We start from the raw sequence: 21,735 nt of genomic DNA, 5'->3' as shown, positions 1-21,735 counted from the left end.
GACACACTTGGGTATTCCGCTTTTGGTCGGCAATGTCCTTTATAAAATGTCTGCCACAAAAGTTGAAAGAATCTGGGATACATTTAGAATGGGTCTTCTAAAATTTTTCACAATTTAAATTGTAGTAATAAGGCATAAAGACAGATTCTATATATATTATAGTTCTATATTTATCAGGTTCAGTTAACAGAATATTTATTAAAAAAAGGACTACTTGCAGCCAGCAGGATGAACAACAGCCTATTTAAGCTTATTTTGTAGCTTTGTTGTCATATACACAAGGAGAGATTTTATACTAATATACACACAGCCTGGATTTGCCCTCTTGACCAGAACCACTATGGTAAATTGGGCTGGTAGCCATAGTTGGAGATACTTCAGCATTCATTCATTACTTGGAGTGGAAGCCACAAAAAATGCAACATTCTGGTTATTATTTTGCTATTTGCTGTTTTGACATTTATTCCAGCACAACACCTCCTTTGCAAAGCTTGAGATGTCTTGACCCTAAGGAGTGGCAAAGAAGCTCATGTTAGATTTTATTGAATGTGTCCTACAATACACAATGACCTTTAGAAACACTGAGGATTTATTACTCCCATCAATCAGTACAGCACCATGGCACACTTTTTAGGGGCCATTTAGTTGTGATGGTCAAACGTAAATCAATCAACTAAATTTTGCAAACATAAATCTCAGATTGAAATCTCAACTTTTAATTGCCAAGCATATTTATTTGTAAAATCTAGAAGTAGACCTACATCATGAAAGGCTGTCAAACTAAACTCAAGTTTTGAAGAATGCATAAATAAATTACAAATGTGAAAATGAATAAACATAAAAGTGTGCATGTCTATCACTGTACAGATGTAATAAGCAGGATAATCTCAGTAGAATAAAAATGAACCCATTCACTCTCAATGATCAAGTAACAAAGAAACTTTTACTTAAACTCAAGTTAAACGTCAACCATAGGTCAAAGCCGACATGGCCTATGCAGAAACCCGGTCTTGCTACTAGCTGGCAACAGGACAATGTTCAGTCTGTATATGATGTCTATACAATGTATGCTTATTGTGTTCATTGGGGCAAACTGAAAATTTGGAAAATGTACAATTATCCTATAAACACAATACACTAAAATAAAGTTAGATGTTTCAATGCTAGAACCTAAAAAACATGCATATTTTATCCTTTTAAATGTTGGCAGTAACTGTAAGATATAATATTCACTAAAATAACATCAAAACAAAATACAAACTATTATTCCTGAAGGAATTGCACTATTTTTGCCACAAGTTGTTCTTTTTTGTTCCTGGCTTTGGTAGAAATCCCATGCTGTTTGAGCCAGTTATGGAGAGTGGCATTATGCAGTTTGTGCAACTGTAAGACAAAAAGTACAAATACATAAGACATAATATTTTTTTATAATAAACACTGAAAAGATAAGGCTACATATAAATAAAATTGAGCACTGTGACACCAACATGAAAGAAGATTGAAGTTGTATTTAACATGATTAAGTCATAAGCAATTATTTCTTGCACATATGGAAAAGCCATTGGCTACAATACACTTTTACTTCTACAGAAAATGTATACAACATATATGCAGCAAACTAGGAAAAAACAACAGTGGCAAATACCAAAATATTACAAAAAAAGGAATATATATTTGAAATGCCTCCTACAAAAGAGTCATTAAGTGGCTGATATGAAATGACAGAACAAAAAATTGGGGAAGTCATCAACTAGAAAAATTACTGAAAATATAAGAAAAAAAACCTTTTTAAAAAAGTGTGGCATTTTATATATACCGTATTTTCCGGCGTATAAGACGACTTTTTAACCCCAAAAAATCTGTGTCAAAGTCGGGGGTCGTCTTATACGCCGGGTACTTACCAATCCCCTGAACGGGGAGAAGATCCGAGCTCGGGTTAGCCAGAGTCAGCCATCAGAGAGCTTCGGGAACGCTGTGAGCCATGCGGTATAGATTTCTAGGCGTGTTATAGAATATTGTGATGTAAAAAACAGCCACTAGGTGGCGCTGTGTGACTACTTTGCATAGAAGGGTAGACAATTCTATTATTTAAAGTAAAAATTTTCTTTGTTACTGTTTTTTTTTTTAAGTGCGACAAACTCTATATTTTAACTGAAAAAGCTGGGGGTCGTCTTGAAAAAGCTGAAAAAGCCAGGCTGAGACATAGAATCGGTGCCTAAAGGTATCTATATTTACGAGTTAGTGTTGTAAGTAAATGTTTACTTGTTTTAATTTTTTACTTAAATAATAGGTAATTATCTAATAATGCCATATATATATTTAATTTATATCTAATTTGTTGTGAAAAACACTACTTATATATGAATAAATAGATATTTTTTCTTATGAATAAATAGATTAGTTTTTTTTATCAAAAAACTTTATTTATGCGAGTACTATTTATTGTTGGCAAGAAAAAATTTTGCGGCTCTTTAAAAACTTTGAAATTTTGTAAATTGTAATTTTTGGCTCTTTCGACTCAAAAGGTTGCTGACCCCTGCCCTATTTCCTTGGCTCTTACCTCATTATTTTGTGCATGCTTTAATACATCAACCTCTGAAATACTTTCCTTAGATCTGCACATTTTAGGAGTAAAGTCAAAAGATTTTCCCTGTGTTCAAAAAAATACATTTTAGATAAAAATACTACAACATACAGATTTTAGAATTGAAGAATATAGACTAAAAGTGTAAATATATTAGCTTCATAGCAGGTTTATATGACTACAGGAGTCTTGCAGAGTAGAAAAGCACAAACTGATGTCACACCCAGTCATGAACAGCAGTGTGCACATCCATACATCTGTTCCTAGGGAACTTCCATGGTTACCATTAAATAAACTGACGAATGACTACATCAGAACCGATATGGACATACTTCAATCCTATTGTGATTAAAAGCTTTTTTGTTTTTATTATCAATACACAATGAAGATTACAAGAGGGTGCTGAGAAGTTCCTGGCTTTGCCCAGAAAGAAGAGTTATGAAATAACACATATATTCAACATATTCCCCCCTGAGACTGATGCACTTGGTACAGTGTAGTTGTAGCTTTTCTGAACCATTCGCTCTCAGCAGCATCTTTGACATCTGAAATGACCTCAAATTGTTGCCCCTTTAGGTGTTTCTTCAAATTTGGAAACAGATAAAAGTCCGAAGGGGCCAGGTCAGGTGAGTAGGGGGGATGGTGGACCAATTAGAAACCAAGGGTGTTCAATTTGGCAGCCACAACGTTGGACGCGTGTGCAGGTGCATTGTCCTGCAAAAAAGGATGCCTTTAGTCCACTTTCCACGTGTTTCGTCTTAATTTACTCCTTCAGCTGGTCCAGGAGGTTAGCATAATACTGTCTGGTGATACCAGAGCCCTGAGGTAGGTAGTCCACCAACAGAATACCGTCTTTGTCCCAGAAAATGTCATGACTTTTTTGGCCGATTTCTGATTTCGGAACTTCTTCGGCTGCAGGGATCATCGATGTGGAGCCAGGTTTCATCCCCAGTCACTAACCTAGCCAAAATGGGCCAGAACAGCTTTGGATGCTTCAACTTGTTCCTTCTTCTGATCACTGTTCAAACATTTCGGCACCCACTTTGCTGAAAGCTTGCGCATGTCTAGGATAGTGGTGATAACAAACCCAACACGCTCCTGTGAGATGTCAAGTATCTGAGCTATCTTTTTTGCGGATATTCGCTGGTCCTGAATAATCAGCTCATGGACAGCATCTCAGGTTGCCAGGTCAATTGAGGTTGGGGGGTGCCCACTGCAGAGCTCATCTTCAACGGTGAAATGCCCAGTCTTGAAACAAGATATCCAGGTTTTGACAGTGCTGTAGGAAGGACACTTCTCCCCCAGTGTTTGTGACATCTCAGTGTCCTTTTCTGACTTTCCCTGGAGAAACAAAAACTATATGACAGCCCGTAACTCCAACGACATGAAACTTGCTCGTGCCTCTGCCATCACAGCTTATCATTAAAAGAAAAAACAGTTTTAAGAATCGCAAAAGACCTGAAATTTGCACAGTTACATACTGAGAGATTAGGCTGTCATATCCCCCCACACTCATTTCTCTATTTCATCTGGAAGGGGGCAAAGCCAGGAATTCTCGGCACCCCCTCATACCTATATTCGGGAAGGCGGAATCAGAACAATATTTAACATAACTAAGTAAGAAAATATTATGTGTATGTGTGGAAAAAAAGGAACTTACAATATTGTGGGTGATCAACTTTTCTTTTGTGCAAAGATAAAGATAAAAAAATTGATCTAAAGACACCTTGGCAAAAAAAAGCATATATATTTACCTTTCCAGTGCCTATATGTTAAAACTGCACTGCACTAATGAATAATAGTGGCTTCAGGTATCAAACACAGGTCTCAACTACCTGTTCCTTCACTATACACTGTGCTTTCTCCTGACCACCTGTGCATTTTATAGTGATAAGAATGTGGTGGAGTGTTACCACTTATAAGGTAGGTATACATGCTGATACTTTATAGGCTAGGTTTAGATCGAGTTTGTGATCCTAATGACATGGTCACTTTAGACCTTTGCATGACACCAATGCATGTGTAAATGACAATTGCATTTATGTTAGGTATCATTGTGCACACAAGGGACAAAAAGACAATACAAATTTTACAGTTACATTTACAGTTGTCACTGGAATAGGAGGTAGAGATTACAAATATTTTTTCCAGCAAGTATGAGAAAATATTCTAAATGAGACAAAGCAAAAAAAGACAACTGTTTCGATAATATTCCTACTCTATGCAAATAATTGTTTTGCTTGGTGCTTTAGGAAAATTTCTAAGTCTTACCTTTATCTTGATTTCTCTTTTTAGGCATTCAGTACTAGTGGGGTTCACATTTTCAGCATTTTGATTTTTATGGGAAATGTCAGTTGGTACTTGCTTGACACATTTTGTTTTACAGCTTTCACTTGTGGTTGACTGCAATAGTTTAGTTCCACATGGATTAGGGACAGCTCTGGGCCTCACTTGCATTTGACAAGAAGCAGAACATAACCATTGTTCTCCAATGGCAAATGAATTTGGATGCTGTGTAGCATTCATAATGCTGCCTATTTTGTCTTTATTATTTTTCATAATCATGGGCTGATTTGCCATTTTGTTCACAGATAGATTTTCTTTAGCTTCTATAATCTGACTCATTGAAGGTTGGGTAGGCTTAGATAGGAACATCATAGAGTTGGCTGTCACAGATGTGGAGTTATGCTCTTTGAAAGAATGAGTAATACAAGAACGGAACATGCTTTTATCTTGACCTGAATTTACTCCAACATTTTTTTTATGGAACACTGGCACATATCTTTGTGCAGTGCCCTCATGTCTCACAGAAGAGCAGAGAATCTGAAATGGTTGAGGAGGCGATGTGAAAGGTTTCATTTGTAATGTTGCTGAAGTGGTTTTTGCCTTTCTCTCTAATACATGTTCCTCTGTTGTTTGCATCAAAGGCCCCATCTTCTGGCTTGTTCCTGCATTGTACCTTGAAAATAGTGAAGGTGATTCTGAGGGCAGTTTAGCTATTAGGTTAACCAGGCTTGTTTTGCCCTGGAAAAATAAAATAGGTAAAACTGATCATTCATTTATGTTAAATATTTCTATATTCTATTTTTGTATACTAGCTGCTGAGAGTTTTAGTTGTTTAACTTATGGGATTCTTTCACATCCCTTTTTCCTGTGCGAGAGTTCTAAACGCTGTCAGTGGTCTCTAGATCCCACTCTACACAATTTCAGGTATCAGTTAAAAACCTTTCCACAAATGTTACTAAACTTAAGATAATTTACAGAATTTAGTTCTGGGCATGTATGTTGGGTGATCCCAGAGTAAACAAAGGTAAGGGCTAAACTTCGCGCAGAACAACGAAGAAAAAAATAGTCTGACCTGATCTTCTCTTCAGTTGTGCTTATAAACTTATTTTAAAAAATCATCTGAGCTGTGACACAGACACAAAGCATTAAAGCACGTATTGATTGACCACTTTTTAAAGGTACATTTATGTACAAATAGGTATCACATCCACTGTAGTGAGCTGAATTCATCACAAAATGAATTCTTTATGGACCAGGGACCATGCTGAGAGCTCAAAAAAATACATGCAGATTTGTTAAACTTTAATGCCACCACTGTTGTAAAAGATGTTATTCCAACCATTGTGATAGAAAGATGTTTTTAACTTTATTAAGTGTATCTTTGTGGAGTAGTTCTGTTTTGTTGCATCACTCCTGAAACTCTAGAGAAATGTCTGGCACCAATGATCTTGTTTTAGAATCAAAGTCATAAAAATCATATAATCATGTATTTTTCCTATTCTTTTGATTGGTTCAGATCAAATAATCCCCTCTGATGTCTGTTTGCTTTATTTGTTGTTGTTAAGTAAATGTATTTGTAATAAATTTCAGCCTCATGGTTTCCTGTTTGGTTAAATAAGCATGTGTACCTAATACAATGGCTAGTGACATTACATTCTTTCCATATTACCAACTAAAAGTCCCTTTCTGTATTCCCTAAGCACCCTCTAGTGGCTGTTTAGTAAATATACGGTTGCTGGCATGCTACCTGTGATAGAGGTCTTGTTAATTCCTTAACTGTGTAAACGGGATTCCCATTTACATTTACAGGAAAACCACAAAGATGAGACATTTTAGACTTGAGGTCACAGATGAAAGCCTTTACAATTCCTTCCGTATCTACTCGTGGGAAAAACTGGATGGGCTGACTTCTTAAGCAAATAGAGGGATACCTGAGTATTAAAGTTAAGATTTAAAATACATGCTACATGGTGCACAAAACTGAAGGCAAAGCCTTTGTGTTGTTCCTTTTAACAACAAAGGTTGTTCATTTCAATGTAGGAAGCATTTATAGAAGAGTAAAATGAGGGCAATACAATAGGTTTACTATACATTGCAGAAAAAACTAACTGCATGAACAAAACCCCTTAAAGAAACTTAAATTAACTAGAACACATATAATTTTACTTACTAATACTAAAATAAACACATATATATGAGTAATGGCAGGGAAAGACAGAGATGACAGAAGAAGTCCATCACATTTGCCCATTTTTTTTAATTTAACCTTTTTGTCTAAGTAGGGATCTAAAATGAGCATCAAATCCTATTATACACTGGGTAATAGGTATTGAGAGCATTTTTTCCCCTGCATTATTATCCATTTAAAGCAGAATTAAAACCTCACCCTTGGATTGCAGAACAGGTGATGTCCCTTCTGCAATAAAATACCCTTATCTGATTGATCACATTTCTTTAATATACTCACCTGTCCCTGTTCTATTGGGGTGCTGCCATCTACTTTTTCTACTCTTCCTCGTTTTGATCTTTGGTCATCTTAACTGGCTGGGGTGATGTAACTTTGAGGAGCATATGTACCTGTGTGCAGAAGTTCATTCAGTTTTAGCAGCCCTGGGTGATGCTGGGATACCCGGTGGGCTCTTGGAATCGCTGCATGCACAGCTGAGCATTTTAATAAAAGAAGACAGCAATTAGGCAGGTAACCACAATGTACTGCAGAAGGGACATTGCCTTTTTTCTGCAATATTGAACCTGCAAGAAGGCCATTTTTTTTTTTTTTTTTTGCAGAACTATAGTTTCACTTTAATATTTATAGGTATGAATACTGAATACTTTTCCATTCATAAATTGCTGCATCGCACATGGAAAATAGAAGAAGCGACCATGTGGCATTAAAGAGAGAATGGGCTTATGTGATCACAATTTCACAAACCAAAAGGCCCACAAAAAAGTGAACTACAAAAGGGTGGTGAGGGGACCAGTCACATAAAAACATGGCAGGCGCAGGTGTCTGGTTCCTGGGAGTGGATACACTGTTATAATACCCTATGAAAAGGCACTTGTAAGTATATAAGTGTCAAGATTTTCGCTTATTCAATGGCAATCATTAATGACAATGCACAGTTTAACTTTTATTTTTTGGCAAATTTCTATTTTGTGCCAGTCAAGTGACTCACTACCTCTGTTGGATGTTTGTGTAAATTCTAATGCATCAACTACTCATGGTGCTTTCTGGGGTTAGTTTTCTATTCTGAAGTCATATTTCTGTTTTCTTTATCTTAGTCTTATATTAGTTTGAATCTAATTCCCACTCTTCAACTACTTACACTGTACATATCAGTTTATTTCAGTTTATGCAACCAGCTATCTTCTATTGTGTCATATACAATATAAGGGGGTTGGTTGTATATGATAACCTACAAGGTAATTCCTTTACCCTCTCCCATGAATGCTATACCTGTTATTGTGATTACTGGACACATTGGTTCCTGATCATCAGTGGGGACAGGAGCTGACAGATAAACAGGATACATCAACTAATGAATGTACATCTAGTTGGATAAACCAACAATTTCTTAAAAAGCAATCTACAAGGTTCCAGGTATTGCTAATTGTTTTAAAATTGTTCTATCAGCTATTCCACAGATCTGCATGAATAAACTCCTCTGTATGTCACAATGCATTGTGAGTGCTTTTTTAAATATACAGCAATTATTTTTTCAACCAGTTTAAATGTGTAGCATGTAACAAGGTTAATGGCAGAAGCAGGGATCTTGATCTGTGTGAAAATGTCTACATACAACATTCTGCACACAAATAAAAGGTACTGATCAGGCATCAGAGATTGACTGCAACATGAAGGAGTTCAGGAGTTCATGCATGCACATAACATGAAGAACATATGTAACATTAAATCTACTCTACTTAGGTAAACTGTTCTTTTACCAATAGATCTGTAAAACATTGTGGATGTAATATACCTGTCCTTGGACAGTGTTTTGATAAGTTTTGATGTGTTGGTAAGGTTAAAATTCTTTATTATTACAATAAATCAACCTTATTGGTTGATTTGCATTCCTAAATTCAAAATCTGTTTACTTAAAAAAACATGAACCCTCCACCACTGCTAAGTCATTTGGCATTATAACTAAAATCAGTATAATTGGTTCCATTTCATGCTTCATTCTAATAAAGTTTAAATAAAAAGACTATTGATAAAATGAAACGTCTGTAGGGATCGGTGTGGAATGCCTTTATACAAAAAGTTGGAAAAAATGCCTAAACAGCGATTTCTATTTTTTATTTTTTTATATTGCTCTTCATATTTTATACAGCACATAATGCTTATAAAGGATACGTAAATAGCTTCTCTCCAATCAGCTTGAAGTACACATTGCAATATATTACCGTATCTTCAGCCATACTGGGAAGCTCATAGCCATACTGAAAAACAAATCACAATCCTATATTTTATTTTTTATATTGCATTGATTTATGACTCAGATTTTGTATAATAAAATTTAGACTACAGCTGCAGGCTTCCCCACATGCGCACACACATACATGACCTAATTAACTCAAAAACTACTTTACATTTTTACCCTATACACCTGTGAAAACGAATGACCCAGAAAAAAAACAGCGTCACATATTTCAATGTCAATGCTGGAGTCCCATCCCAGCCAAGTTCCACCCCCTCATTGTACCTGTTTAATGGAAGGTGCAGGTTACAACACTATACCATCAAATGGGCAGATAAAAAGTATGAACTGCTCTTCCTTCTTTCTTCCTTCCGTTCCCCATTTGAGAGAGGATGTACATGGATTTTGAAAATTACATTTTTTGTGGTTCATCTACTAATCCAGACTTTTCAGAAGTGTATGACTGTTTACTGTACCACTGTCCTCCAAAAGAGGAAAACATTAACAATTACTTCATGGTGTTGAATAGGTTGATATGTTCCCCTATGTGTATAGCTTGGCTTCTATAATAATGCTGAAAGATAAAGAAATGCAATTTTTTTTGGCAATAAATAGGGGAGAATAGCAGGTAAGTGGCATTAGAGTTAAAATTACTTATTTCCTCCAATGGATTTGCCACACCATTATTACTTCTAGGAAAAGAATCCTTTTTACAAATACTTTTCTTAAAATGGTTCAACTGACTATGTAAAGAGAGAGCAGGATATGCATCTAGGTATACAAACTATTGGGATTCTCCCAAGCAAATGAAGTGATGGTAAGTAACAAAATGTTTTTTTGTGTACAGATCTCCATTTAAACAGTATCCCACCTAACATGTATAATGGCTGTAACCATCAGGCATGTACAGTAAAACAGGAGGAAATGTGTTTTTTTTTTTGCACAAATGGCATTACTTTGAAAGGTAGGATACTATCAATAAATGGGTAATAAGAAGTTGTATTTTATGCCAAACTGTAGAGAGAAGAGAGAAGTGTTTGTTACCAGCATGTTCCAATAATTCTGAAAATCTTTGTAGGATTTAAAGGGAGTCTCTGATGAGATGGTATGACCAATGCTTACAATCTGACCCATTTTCATACTGTGACAAAACAAAACATAACATATAAATCTGCAGGCAATACAATAATAATGTTTTATTACATAGCAAAGAACAGCATAATGTTTATTTATGAGAATTAACTCCATTTGGTCAACTTTTATATTTTCTAAACATTCAAAAGGGAAAATACAATTTCATCACATTTGCCCACATCAGTTCAATGCCTATAGTGCCTTACAGTACTACTATCTTATTTATTGTATCCCAGTATGTAGCTGTTGTAAACTGGCGCTCAAGAAAATCACATTTTTATAAGTAGGTAGCTCCTGCTGAATGAAATCTGTTGACTTGGTGTAAGGAGGAATTTTGTTGAGTCTTATTTATTTTTGTGCTTTTGTTATGTTTTGTAGATGATTGAATGTCGAAACTAGTTGTACTCTTCTTATTAGTAAACTAATGTCTGCTTACCCCTTTTTGCCTTGAAACTCTTCCTTTCCTCCCTACGGCCATTTATCTGTTACCTTGACAAAAATATATTGTTCTAAGGGAACCACAAGGACATTTGTCATGTCTGCTATTTGTCTGTAGTGTGATCCATGCACTGATCATGTCTTTGAACTGTTATATAAACTGTGTGCAAACAATAAGGTTTTGAGAGTGATCTAACCATGCATTGGCCCTGATTTATGAAAACACTTTCAGAAGTGAAGCTGGGTGGTCCAGAAAACATGGAATAGACTTTTAAAAATTATTTGCTATTTGCTAGCAAATGTTTTGCATCTTGGACCAGATTCATTCCGGGTTTGCTGGACCACCCAGCTTCACTGATGAAAGTATATTCTCTCAGGCTAGGAGAGCTTTTAAAAATCAGGGCCATTAAGTTGTGTGTGTTACACTCTTCCAGAGCTGTAAACAGAAGCTATTAAAAAGAGGGAAAAATTGATCTAGGATCAATAGGAGATCGCCTTAACACATGGTTTTGGCTATTTCCTGTTTTACTGCTCCTAGCTGGAGTTGTGCCAACAGGTGTGGAAAGATCTGGAGCCACAAACAAGCATTCCTGCTTTGGTTGGGTGATGATTCGCTCAATTTAGGTTGAATATTAGCCAGTGGATCTTTAATCAATAAACTTTTTAAACTTTTCCATGATTTGTATACCACATAGAGTGTATTTTAAATAAAGAGACATCAATACCAAGTTAGGGAGTGTCTGTGGGTCTGGCTTTATTGGGAGAAAGTTTTTTGCATTGTCCAAACCTTTATAGATATACCTATTCCTTTTGAACCGGGGTTCTTCCTGCTGTATCACCAAGATTTCAGCTGCAAAGGGTACCACAAATCAGTCCTGATCCACTTGGTAAATGCTGCAAGAGCATGCATCCCTGCATTTTGAAGTAAGTCAGGGATTTTTTCAGTTGCCCACTGGTTTAATAGGATCAGTGATGATTTAGTAGGATCAGCAGATTAATTTTCTTACCTCTGTTTATAGATGGATAGAGAAGGCTACACCACAGAACTGATATGAGTGGATGACATTCCATAAATTTGCACTTTATTTGGTTGGTGTCTCGGCAGACTCACTCCAAATGGATTAATACCCGGAGACCTTTCTATGCTTCTGTGAGCTCTTGGGATGTACTATTATTTCTCTAGTCCTTCTTCTCTCTTTACTTCTTTTTTATAAGATTAAACCTATTGAATATCTTTTTAGATATTTGGAAATTGAATTAATGTTACTGTTCCTTTGCAACTTTACCTATAACTGAGGATTGTTTTACTTTTTGTGTGTTCTAATTGATATAATGAGCCTGATTTATTAAAACTCTCCAAGGCTGGAGAATACAATTTCATCAGTGAACCTTGGTGATCCAGCAAACCTGAAACAGATTTCTTTAAAGCAATTTGCTATTTGTTAGCAAATGTTTTGAATCCTGGACCAGATCCATTTGAGGTTTGCTGGATCACCGAGGTTCACTGATGAAAGTGTATCTTCTCCAGTCTTGGATTGCTTTATTAATCAGGCCAAATTTCCTATTGAATTCTTATAATAAACATGTTGGGAAACATAATTTCTGTATCTGAAGGAAGTCTTACCTAGGTAGGATGTAGCACCAGTTGTTTGCAATGAAGTGCCTTTGAATAACAAAGTGTGGATCATTGAAAAATCTCTGCAAAGTACCAACTGAAATACCGAAATCAGACAGCTGGAAAAAATGAAAATAATATAAGCTTAGTGGTCGCCTTTTGAAATATAATTAAAATCAAAATATAATTGGGAATTAATATTTATATAGGTGGAAGGTCTCAAACTTTTCTCCAATGTTTCTGATTCTGTTACAGTGTCACATTTTCACTGGCTGAAATACCGCGGAATATTACATGCAAATACAGGAATTGTAATGGAGAAACACCTTGCTGGTTCATCCAGTGAGAAGCTGGTACGTGTTATGAGTGGAAGATTCTGCCAGTGGTGTTTTGTTGTTTCAGTAAAAGTATCACTAGTGTGACATGGGTCTTACTTTAAAAGATGGCAAAAAAGCTAGACAAGCTGCTTTTCTGCCCCAGGGTTAGTATGTGGGCACTTTCATTGGAGTTCCTCTAGTTAAAAACCATAAAAGTAATAAATTTCATCTTTTAACCAGCTTAGATTATATAGATGCACAAAGATGGAAACTAATACACCACTATATCCTCCTCTAACTGAGGGATTCATGGTTTTAGGATCAGTATCAGTGACGAGGTTACCAGTCATTCTGAGAGGTTAATTCGCAAACACTGCAAACTGGTCAATTGATAGCAAGCCTATTATCTTTCATAGCTTTAGCTTTCAATTGACTACACATTCCACCACATAATACAATGGTGCAAAGTGTCAGTAGACCTTTGAGAAAGTAGCTTAATGCACGTGCAAAAATGGTATACTTCTATCCATTAACACAAAAATGCAAACAGTGAAAAAAAAAGATTCAGAAATACTATACCTCAGATGGTGGTAGCTGAATTTTTTGAACCTGTAGACAAATGCAAATCTGGGCATCTGATACAATGATGCGCATGTCTACATAAAATAAAAGCAATATAATATATTTTTACCTATGTAACATTCAAAAATGGCCACTATGATAAAGTTTCTTAAGTTTGTGGGGAAGTTTTTGTTTTCATCACTTGACCACAAGGCCTTTGTAATAATTTTGATTTTTTGGGTAAATGGCAAATGCATACTTATATTCATAGGGGAAAAATCCTTGATAATGTTGTCAAGGCTATGTAAATTATTTTGTAGCAGGTGACTTACCAACTGCATCCTGCTTTCCTGATTTTGATAAAAAATCAGCCCCTATAAAATATACAAAACAATGCAACAAATAAAAGTTGATATACTGAATATATATACTGAACTCCCATAACATACAAAACATAATTTACAAGTAATCCTATTACCTTCTTGAGACCTCTAACCCCAACATTCTAATGCCGACCATACTATGTTGCAGCAATCAGCTGCAGAAGCTTTTCAGTGCCTCTAAATAACATCAACTGTCCAATTCCCCTTTTTAATGTGTCCCAAATTCTGTAGGGCCCCCTGTAATGTGTACACCACTGTTCATAATGACATTTGAAAAGCAATCAGAAATCAAAAGACTAAGAGAGAATATGGGACTGTACTGTCTTATGGGATGGTGGCTGATTAATAATAATAATAATATTAATAATAGAAATACTCTGACAGATCAAAATTTTCCTTTGTTGGTATGTCTGTTCCTAATGATGCTTTCAAGCCATTGAGTGGCTAATGATGATGTAATTCCTAGGCATACACACAGGAGTTACCAGTCATCATTCCAACACTTACAAATGTGCCCGCTATGAAACACATGCAGCGCAGGCAGTGTGCATTAAAAAAAATGGTTAGGGGAAACATTAAGGTTTTTGTTTGCAAAATATACTAACTTTATTCATTTTGAAATAAAGGTATCCTTAGTCTGTGGATTCAAGGACTTTATTTATGATTTGACAAGTTTTGGCTGATATGATGAGCCTTTTTACACAGATGTGTGCTTCCCTAAGCAGTTCTGACTATGGGGACCCCACTGTTTTAGGAAAACTTTCATAGGCAGAATTAAGATTTCAATTTTAGCTCCTAAACATAATATACAGAAATATATTAGTATGCTTTCATTTCTTTGGCCAATCAAAACATCAAATAGTAAATGCACTTTTATGATGTTGTATTGAGAGAATAACTGTGACCTTGAATTAGAAGATGTCCAGCTTTATTCCATTGTGGGGAAAGCCGTAGAATGATTGTGTAGGAGAGACAAGCTTGAAGTTGAGCTGCAGTTACTCTTTTAGGACTCTCCATCTAGCAAACAATGATACATATTTATTCAGGACTTCCAATTTAAGGAGAGAAAAACATATATTAATAACTGTCTTGATGTCAGTCCATTGCAGTTACTAGCACAGAAAACCTCACAGGTAACACGAGCCAGCACTGCAACAAAAAGAGTTTGCTTTGGAAAATGATTTCAGCCTGAATGTAATAATTTTTTTGCAGAAAGGGCAAGCACAGAGATGAGCTCATCAATATGTGGCTGCTTCTTTATTGTTCAGTTTTTTGCCCAGTGAGTTCTGAGTGATTCGCCACATCCATGCCAAAGCAGATTTTCACATTTCTCTGTGATTTAAAATAAATGAATACATGGTAATACTAAAATACAATAAAGGTAAGAAAAGCTAGGGATTTTAAGAGTTATTTGTAAAGGCAATTTAGAAGTGAAAGGTTTGCTTTCATTTGTTTTTGCAATGAAAAATACTTACTGTAGTATTTTGTATATGTAGAAAAGAGACGGGGATTAGGTTGGCAATAAGGTTAATTATGTATTTATATTTTTAAACATCATATATATTTACATGAAATGTACATATATATATTTATATATATATATATATATATATATATATATATATATATCTTGAACTTTATTTTAGTATCACAGAGTTCAGATATTCAAACTATACAGTTCACTTCTAGCATATGAGAGATTAACCGTTTCAATAAGGTGTGTGCCCGACGCATTTCGCCAGTTAGGCTTCCCTAGGGGTACGATTGTGACACTTGTAGCTGTGATGATGAGAAGCTGATAGGATAGTACATCCAAAATGGTGTGTGGATGGCTGGTATATGGAGGAGTAAGCTGTATGTACTTTTAGACTGAAAAGGCATACAGTGGAAAATCGAAGAGAGTGGCTTTAGATTGGTTCGATACTTCCATGTAGAACCTTAGAGATAATTTTGGAGTTTTGAAAACGCTTTTACCTTTTCAGGTATATACTATCCCTAATTATTTTGAGTACAAAGTAGCCAAAGATGGATCAAAAGGGTGTATATGGGTCCAAATCAAGGAAAGTTAGAAGGTAAAGGTTTTCTGGTGGTTTGGAGAGGATGCTCAGAATAACGGATCCAGTGTTGCAAAAAGTCTTAATGATATGAAAAAGAATCCTTCTGCTAAAGATGCATGTTCCAAAAGTGACAGCCAGATGCCAGTTTGGACGTACTACCCTATCAGTTTCTCATCATCACAACTTAAACTGTCAAAATCGTACCTCTGAGGAAGTCTAAATAGGTATGATGTTTAAAAATATAAATACATAATAAATGGTATTGCCAACCCAATCCCGATCTCTTTTGTACAAACACAAATATTCAAACTTATTATGGGGTGGCAACAAACAGCAAGTTTTCTTAAATACTAATAAAGAAGATAGAAAGAGTATAGAATCCCACTTTCCTCTACTTACTGTAGTAGCATATATTTCAGTCATAGCTTGAACTTTTCCAGTTTTGTAGAAGGATCTCTAAAACAGAATAACATAATTAATAAGTAAATACTTTAATCATTCAAACCCCCAGATGCTGTTTTGAAATATTGGGGCTGATTTATTAAAGCTCTCTAAGACTAGAGAGGATATACTTTCTTCGGGTGATCCAGCAAACCTGGAATGAATTTCTTAAAAGTCAATAACTGTTTGTTAGCAAATGCTTATTCTCCCCAACCTTTGAGAACTTTAATAAAACCCATTGGCTACTTGTCCCAGTGCTACTTAAAAATGGCATTGGAATAAAAAGTATAAAAAGTTCCTTCAGATTTTGGCCATCTACAGCACTAAACCCGAAAGCTGAAATGATCCTGCTGTAAGAGGTAATGTAAATACAATGTAGTTATACAAAAGAATCAGATGACATTGTATTTTCCATAAGTATAGAGGGCAGGAGTAACACAGCTCTATCCAGCCATTTATTGCAAAACGTCTTGGAGAGATAATAAATCAGGCCCTATGTAAATATTTAAGGGTAGAAAGAAAAAGTTAAATGGTATCAGGTGTGGAAAAGTTCTGAGGCTCAAGGGGGTTAAAGGAAACTCATAAAACAAATATTAAAAGTTGTATTTAATTTAAATCAATATTTATTATTATTATTATTTATGTCCAAGCAGTACCCTAAGAAAACACACCCTTTTCCTGGAATTCCTCCAAAAAAAATAGCAATCACTTCTAGTGAAACTAAACCTTTAAAAAGAAAAAAAACTGTGATCAGGTAGGTCCTATATTGAAGAAGAGACTGGTGATGTTTCTTGTGCAAAAAATATTCTTACCCGCCTGATTGCAATTTTATAGATAAACTCACTTGTCTCTGTCACAGGCATCATCATCCTCTTCTCTTGCTAATTCCAATTTTCAGCTATTTTGATGGACCAGGCCCAGGATCGTGTAACTCCTGCGCATGCATGTGGGACTTTATTGCTCAATTTTTTTTACAGAACTGCAGTTTTTCTTTAAATGTGATTGTGACCATGGCCATGAATTATTAAAGTTCTCCAAGACTGGAGAGCATACACTTTCACCAGTGAAGCTGGGTAATCCAGCAAACCTGTAATGGATTTCCTAAAAGTCAAGCTATTTGTTAGCAAATGTTTTCAATCCTAGACCAGATCCATTCCAGGTTTGCTGGATCACCCAGCTTCACTGATGAAAGTGTATTCTCTCCAGCCTTGAAGAACTTTAATAAATCAGGGCCTATAAGCATGCAGACCATCTGTATACCTGCAGTGTGAAATTAAAGGCATCACTGATTCCAACCACCTATCTCAAGAGGTTTGGGTATATCAGTACCTGAAGAAGTTAGGCTCTGCCTCTACCAATATGGCTGGCTCTACACAAGGTCACAGACAAAACTGGCGGCTAGTCCTTTTCCCTCTGTTTTTTGGGGGAATAACTTCTCAAGTTCTGTACGTTTTTATTACAGTAAAAACATATGTGTAACAACTTTTACTTACTACTGACAGCAGGCATAAGTAATACAAATGCACTGAATTTATTTTGAATCTGTATGCATGTGCATGCATCTATGGTTTAATAGCTGTACTAAAGCACTGTGTTCACACAATGAGCCTGGGCGAACCAGCAAACCTGGAATGAATTCTGTCCAGAATGATTTTTAAGAAATCCATTACAGGTTTGCAGCATCACCAAGGTTCACTGATAAAAGTGTATCTTCTCCAGTCTTGGAGAGCTTTAATAAATCAGGCCCAATAAATGTATGTTTGCTGTCTACCCAAGGGAAAACTATACTAGGAAAAATATGCAAGTTGCCATTGCTACTTCTGAAATGATAGTTGCTGCCCTGCCTCTGGCTTCAAACATTGCTGTGTCACTAACCTGGAACAAATATGCAGATCGGAGAAAGCAGAACTATTGATCTGTAAATTTGTTATGGTTATTGACTTACAAACTGCTAGATTTAACAACAACATTAATACAGATTTGACTGCTATCTCTGTTCCCATGAGAACATGTTCCTCTCACTTTTATTGAGGTACACATGGGCTGATTTACCAAAGGAATTGGGAATCTCCACATCATAGATTGTAGGAATATTTGTTTAAATCATAAATGTATATTCACTTTGATTATCAGCTGCAGAATCCAAGAACATAATTATATTAAAAAAATGTTGCAGGATCTACAGGTAGTCCCTGGGTTACATAAGAGATAGGGTCTGAAGGTTTGTTCTTAAGTTGAATTTGTATGTAAATCGGAACAGGTGCATTATTTTAATAAATGCAATTAAGACAGATGTTTGTCTCAACATATTATTAGGCAGCGTGGTGTCAGTTATTGTATAAAATCCTCACTGTGAGTTAATCACAAACAAAGCAAAAAAAACATTATGGAGCCTAGACATTCATTAACTTCTGGAGCAAGCTGTGCTTTGATATGCAAAAAGAATCAACTGCAGAGTTTGTCTTGGTCATTTGAGTTACAAGATGTTGCTCAGCCGTGTTTACCAAAGGACTTCTTTCGAAAGTCATGCAAACTGCCCCTCGAGCAGGGAGCCCCTTTTCATATCTAGGAGTCGTTTGTATGTCCCATGTCCTTAACTTGGGGACTACCTATATTGTTCATTAATTTTGAATAAAATGCCCAATGAAACCTAAACACAAAAAAAATCAGAATAGCAAACTGCTTTCTGGCAGGCAGTATTTCTAAGTTTATTAAGTATTTTCTGTGTCAAATGAAGGTTTAGGTTGCTGGGGATGAAAGGATAAGATTATACGCTCATTTGATATAGTTAGTTCATTTTAGCATCTTTTATGTGGACAGCACAAAACACAAGAGTTATGAAGTGCAAGGAGGGAGAACTAGGGAAATTGGGCCTCCTGGAGTGGTCAGATTTTCTAGCACATTTGAAGGCACATTTCTAGTAAATAAAAACTAATGTATTGATAGGATGTACACACTATGTAAGTGTTTAAATTTGATTTCATTTTACTTTTTGAGTTGGAAATGGGTCACTTTTGCTGCATGTTCAATTCCCTAAGGCTTAGTCTACACAGATGTTTTCCCCAGCATTTAACCAGAGGCTTTAAAAGCCCATGTTGGAAATTCCCATGCATTCCATTTGGCTAATCTACACCAGGACATTTCCCTGAGACACGTTTCTGAGCGTTATCTATAACGTTGCTTGCAATGTTTAAAAAATTAAAGCGCCGCGTTAACGCTAGAAAATGCAGGAAATGGGACATGGACTTTTTCCAATGGTTTAAAGGCAAGCTTTAAAACACTAATAAAAGTGCATAAAAACACATATAAACACAGTAGGAGCATGTCCATGCATTTTTAAAAACGCAGTGTAGACCCAGCCTAAAAATCTAATTTGCTGTTAATGCAAGTGGGTTTTTACTGCACTTTTTCTTTTATCTCAAAGGGCTATTTTTTTTATCACAATATTCCTGCATCTATCTAAGAAATAGAAGAGCAATACCCCGTACATAATTTGCCAATGTACAATCTGTACAGTAATCGCTTTTCTCTAACTAGAATTGCATATTTGCTGGTATCAGGACTAAGGCTACCTACACACATGCAATAATTAAACGAACGAGTAATGACTGATCGTCCGATAATCGGTAATAAAAAAAGTGAACAACAACGCCGATGAATGAGGAATGTCACTGGAAACGAAAGACCATCTTAGCAGAATGGATTGGGGGACAATCATTCACTATCTATTGTGTGTACGGTCGTTCAGTGATCATGGATTGTTCTGCGATACACTTTCTCTGGTTCACTTCCTGCATCATTCAAACAATCCTATCTAGTTTGTGTACATAATTGGTGTATTATATTTGAACAATTGTATGGTTAAAGGATGTACAGAATCGTGCACTATACAATCGATCAAAATAATCATTAATAATGATTCAGCCATCAGTGAATGATCATTGATCGGTTGTTAATCATTTGTTATTGCACCTGTGTACCTAGCCTTACTTAACAAAAAAAAATTAATATAAAGAGTATCAAAAAAAAAAAATAAGCAGTGTGTAGAAATCTGCAATTATCTAAGGTCCAACAGACCTTGCAATACAGCTGGCCAAAAGAGAATTGTTTCTTCCTTAACAAAACTCTATTAGTTTATGTAATATCTCTTATATCCAAAACCAAAATGAAAGATGTTAAACTCACTGCCATGATGACTGTTATTTCATCAAACTGTTCTGGATTTGGTGAAGCGACAATCTGATCATAACAAAATAACAAATGTCTGAAATACAAAAAAAAATTATAGCTTAACAAAAAAAAAAGATCATGTCAGTATAGTGTGCTCAAGAAGTTCGATGGAATGAATGCATACCTGCAGAGTTTAATTTGTGCATCTCTAATGCAAAGATTTAATGTTCCACGGTTCAAGTAGATCTTCACAGTACAGAGTTCCCTTAGATCTGGAAAATCCATTAAAAACAGAGATTCTGGCCACTGTACATCCATAGCTCTGCATAAAACAATTCCACATATTAGTTTATCATAACAAAAGAGATTTTTACCCTGGCCCACTCATTGCTAGTTCTACACTTGTTTACCAATCAGCCCCTACAAATATACCCTGACAGCTTCTCTTAGGCCCATGTTATTCATTGGTGGAAACTCAACAGCAACAGGATTGATTAATGGATTACAACCTTCTACAGCATCGCTCTCTGGCCAACGCACTGCCAATCTCACGGTCAGCGAAGGAGCAGAGGTGGAGCTCTTGTTCCCATACTATGATAATTTACATATTCCATTGTATTGTTTTCCAATTGGGATATCATCTGTGGTGCTTAGCAGCAAAAAAATTCATTTCCCATCAAAATCAAAATATGAATAGCCAGATCCTGTCAGATTTAACCAACAGAGTAAGTTCTGCACATCACAGCTATTCCACTAGTGCAAAGTTTACCAAGGGCTGACAGAGTTCAATATAAGGAAATAGGGAAGTACTTTGTATATTTTTGTTTTTATATCGGTGTTACTGCTTTTATTTACTTATTTGCTAATGTCTTTTAATCCTGCTCTTGAAAAAAATGTTGGTTTCCATTGCTGAGCTCCTTTATTAATGTTCTTTTTCAGGCTGATCCAAGGTCCCATAGCAATAGGCGATTTGAATGAGTTCTTTACTCTTTGCGCATTGCATGCCTATTTCCAATGTACACCATAAGTACAGATCTTTATCACTTTTTGTGTAAAATTTTTGTTCCAGATCAGCAACTCTAGCAACATTAGTGTTGCAGCTGCAAAAAGTCAGGCACCTTCTAAAATAATAATATTAATTATCAATATTATTTTTATTATTAAACAGAATTCAAATAGCCCCAAAAAAATATGCAGTGCTGTACAATAAATAGGGGTTGCAAATGACAGACGAATACAGACACTGACAAAGGAGACCAGGACCCTGCCTCAAAGAGCTTACAACTAGGAGGTAAGCATCTGTTTCTCTTAGAATTGTGAAAAAATAG

The 21,735-nt window shown here is 35.7% G+C and overlaps 1 protein-coding gene across 1 annotated transcript; it reads right to left on the bottom strand.

The window, feature by feature from the left end:
* Nucleotides 1–724: 724 nt before the first annotated feature.
* C5H18orf63 (chromosome 5 C18orf63 homolog) lies at nucleotides 725–20,718 on the bottom strand. Its single transcript, XM_072413314.1, has 13 exons — nucleotides 20,592–20,718; nucleotides 20,423–20,501; nucleotides 16,196–16,252; nucleotides 14,645–14,756; nucleotides 13,689–13,730; nucleotides 13,375–13,451; nucleotides 12,488–12,597; nucleotides 10,336–10,432; nucleotides 9,228–9,313; nucleotides 6,618–6,801; nucleotides 4,856–5,608; nucleotides 2,561–2,650; nucleotides 725–1,383 (listed from the first exon to the last, which is right to left on the bottom strand). The coding sequence occupies exons 1-13, from the start codon at nucleotides 20,690–20,692 to the stop codon at nucleotides 1,264–1,266; spliced, it is 1,908 nt and encodes a 635-aa protein (XP_072269415.1). The 5' UTR covers nucleotides 20,693–20,718; the 3' UTR covers nucleotides 725–1,263.
* Between the last annotated feature and the right edge of the window lie 1,017 nt (nucleotides 20,719–21,735).

The sequence above is a fragment of the Pyxicephalus adspersus genome, chromosome 5 (genome assembly GCF_032062135.1).
Source record: "Pyxicephalus adspersus chromosome 5, UCB_Pads_2.0, whole genome shotgun sequence".
Taxonomy (NCBI): domain Eukaryota; kingdom Metazoa; phylum Chordata; class Amphibia; order Anura; family Pyxicephalidae; genus Pyxicephalus; species Pyxicephalus adspersus.
The sequence above is the reverse complement of the archived record's forward strand: the minus strand, read 5'-3'. Positions and strand labels throughout refer to the sequence as shown.

Excerpts from the sequence above, each read along its gene's own strand:
- C5H18orf63 (XM_072413314.1), bottom strand. The coding sequence starts at position 20,692 with ATGGATTTTCCAGATCTAAGGGAACTCTGTACTGTGAAGATCTACTTG. Across the intron at positions 14,757-16,195 it reads CTGAAATATATGCTACTACA|ATGGAGAGTCCTAAAAGAGT; the intron begins GTAAGTAGAGGA and ends ATTGTTTGCTAG. Across the intron at positions 12,598-13,374 it reads TTCAGCTACCACCATCTGAG|CTGTCTGATTTCGGTATTTC; the intron begins GTATAGTATTTC and ends CATTTTTTCCAG.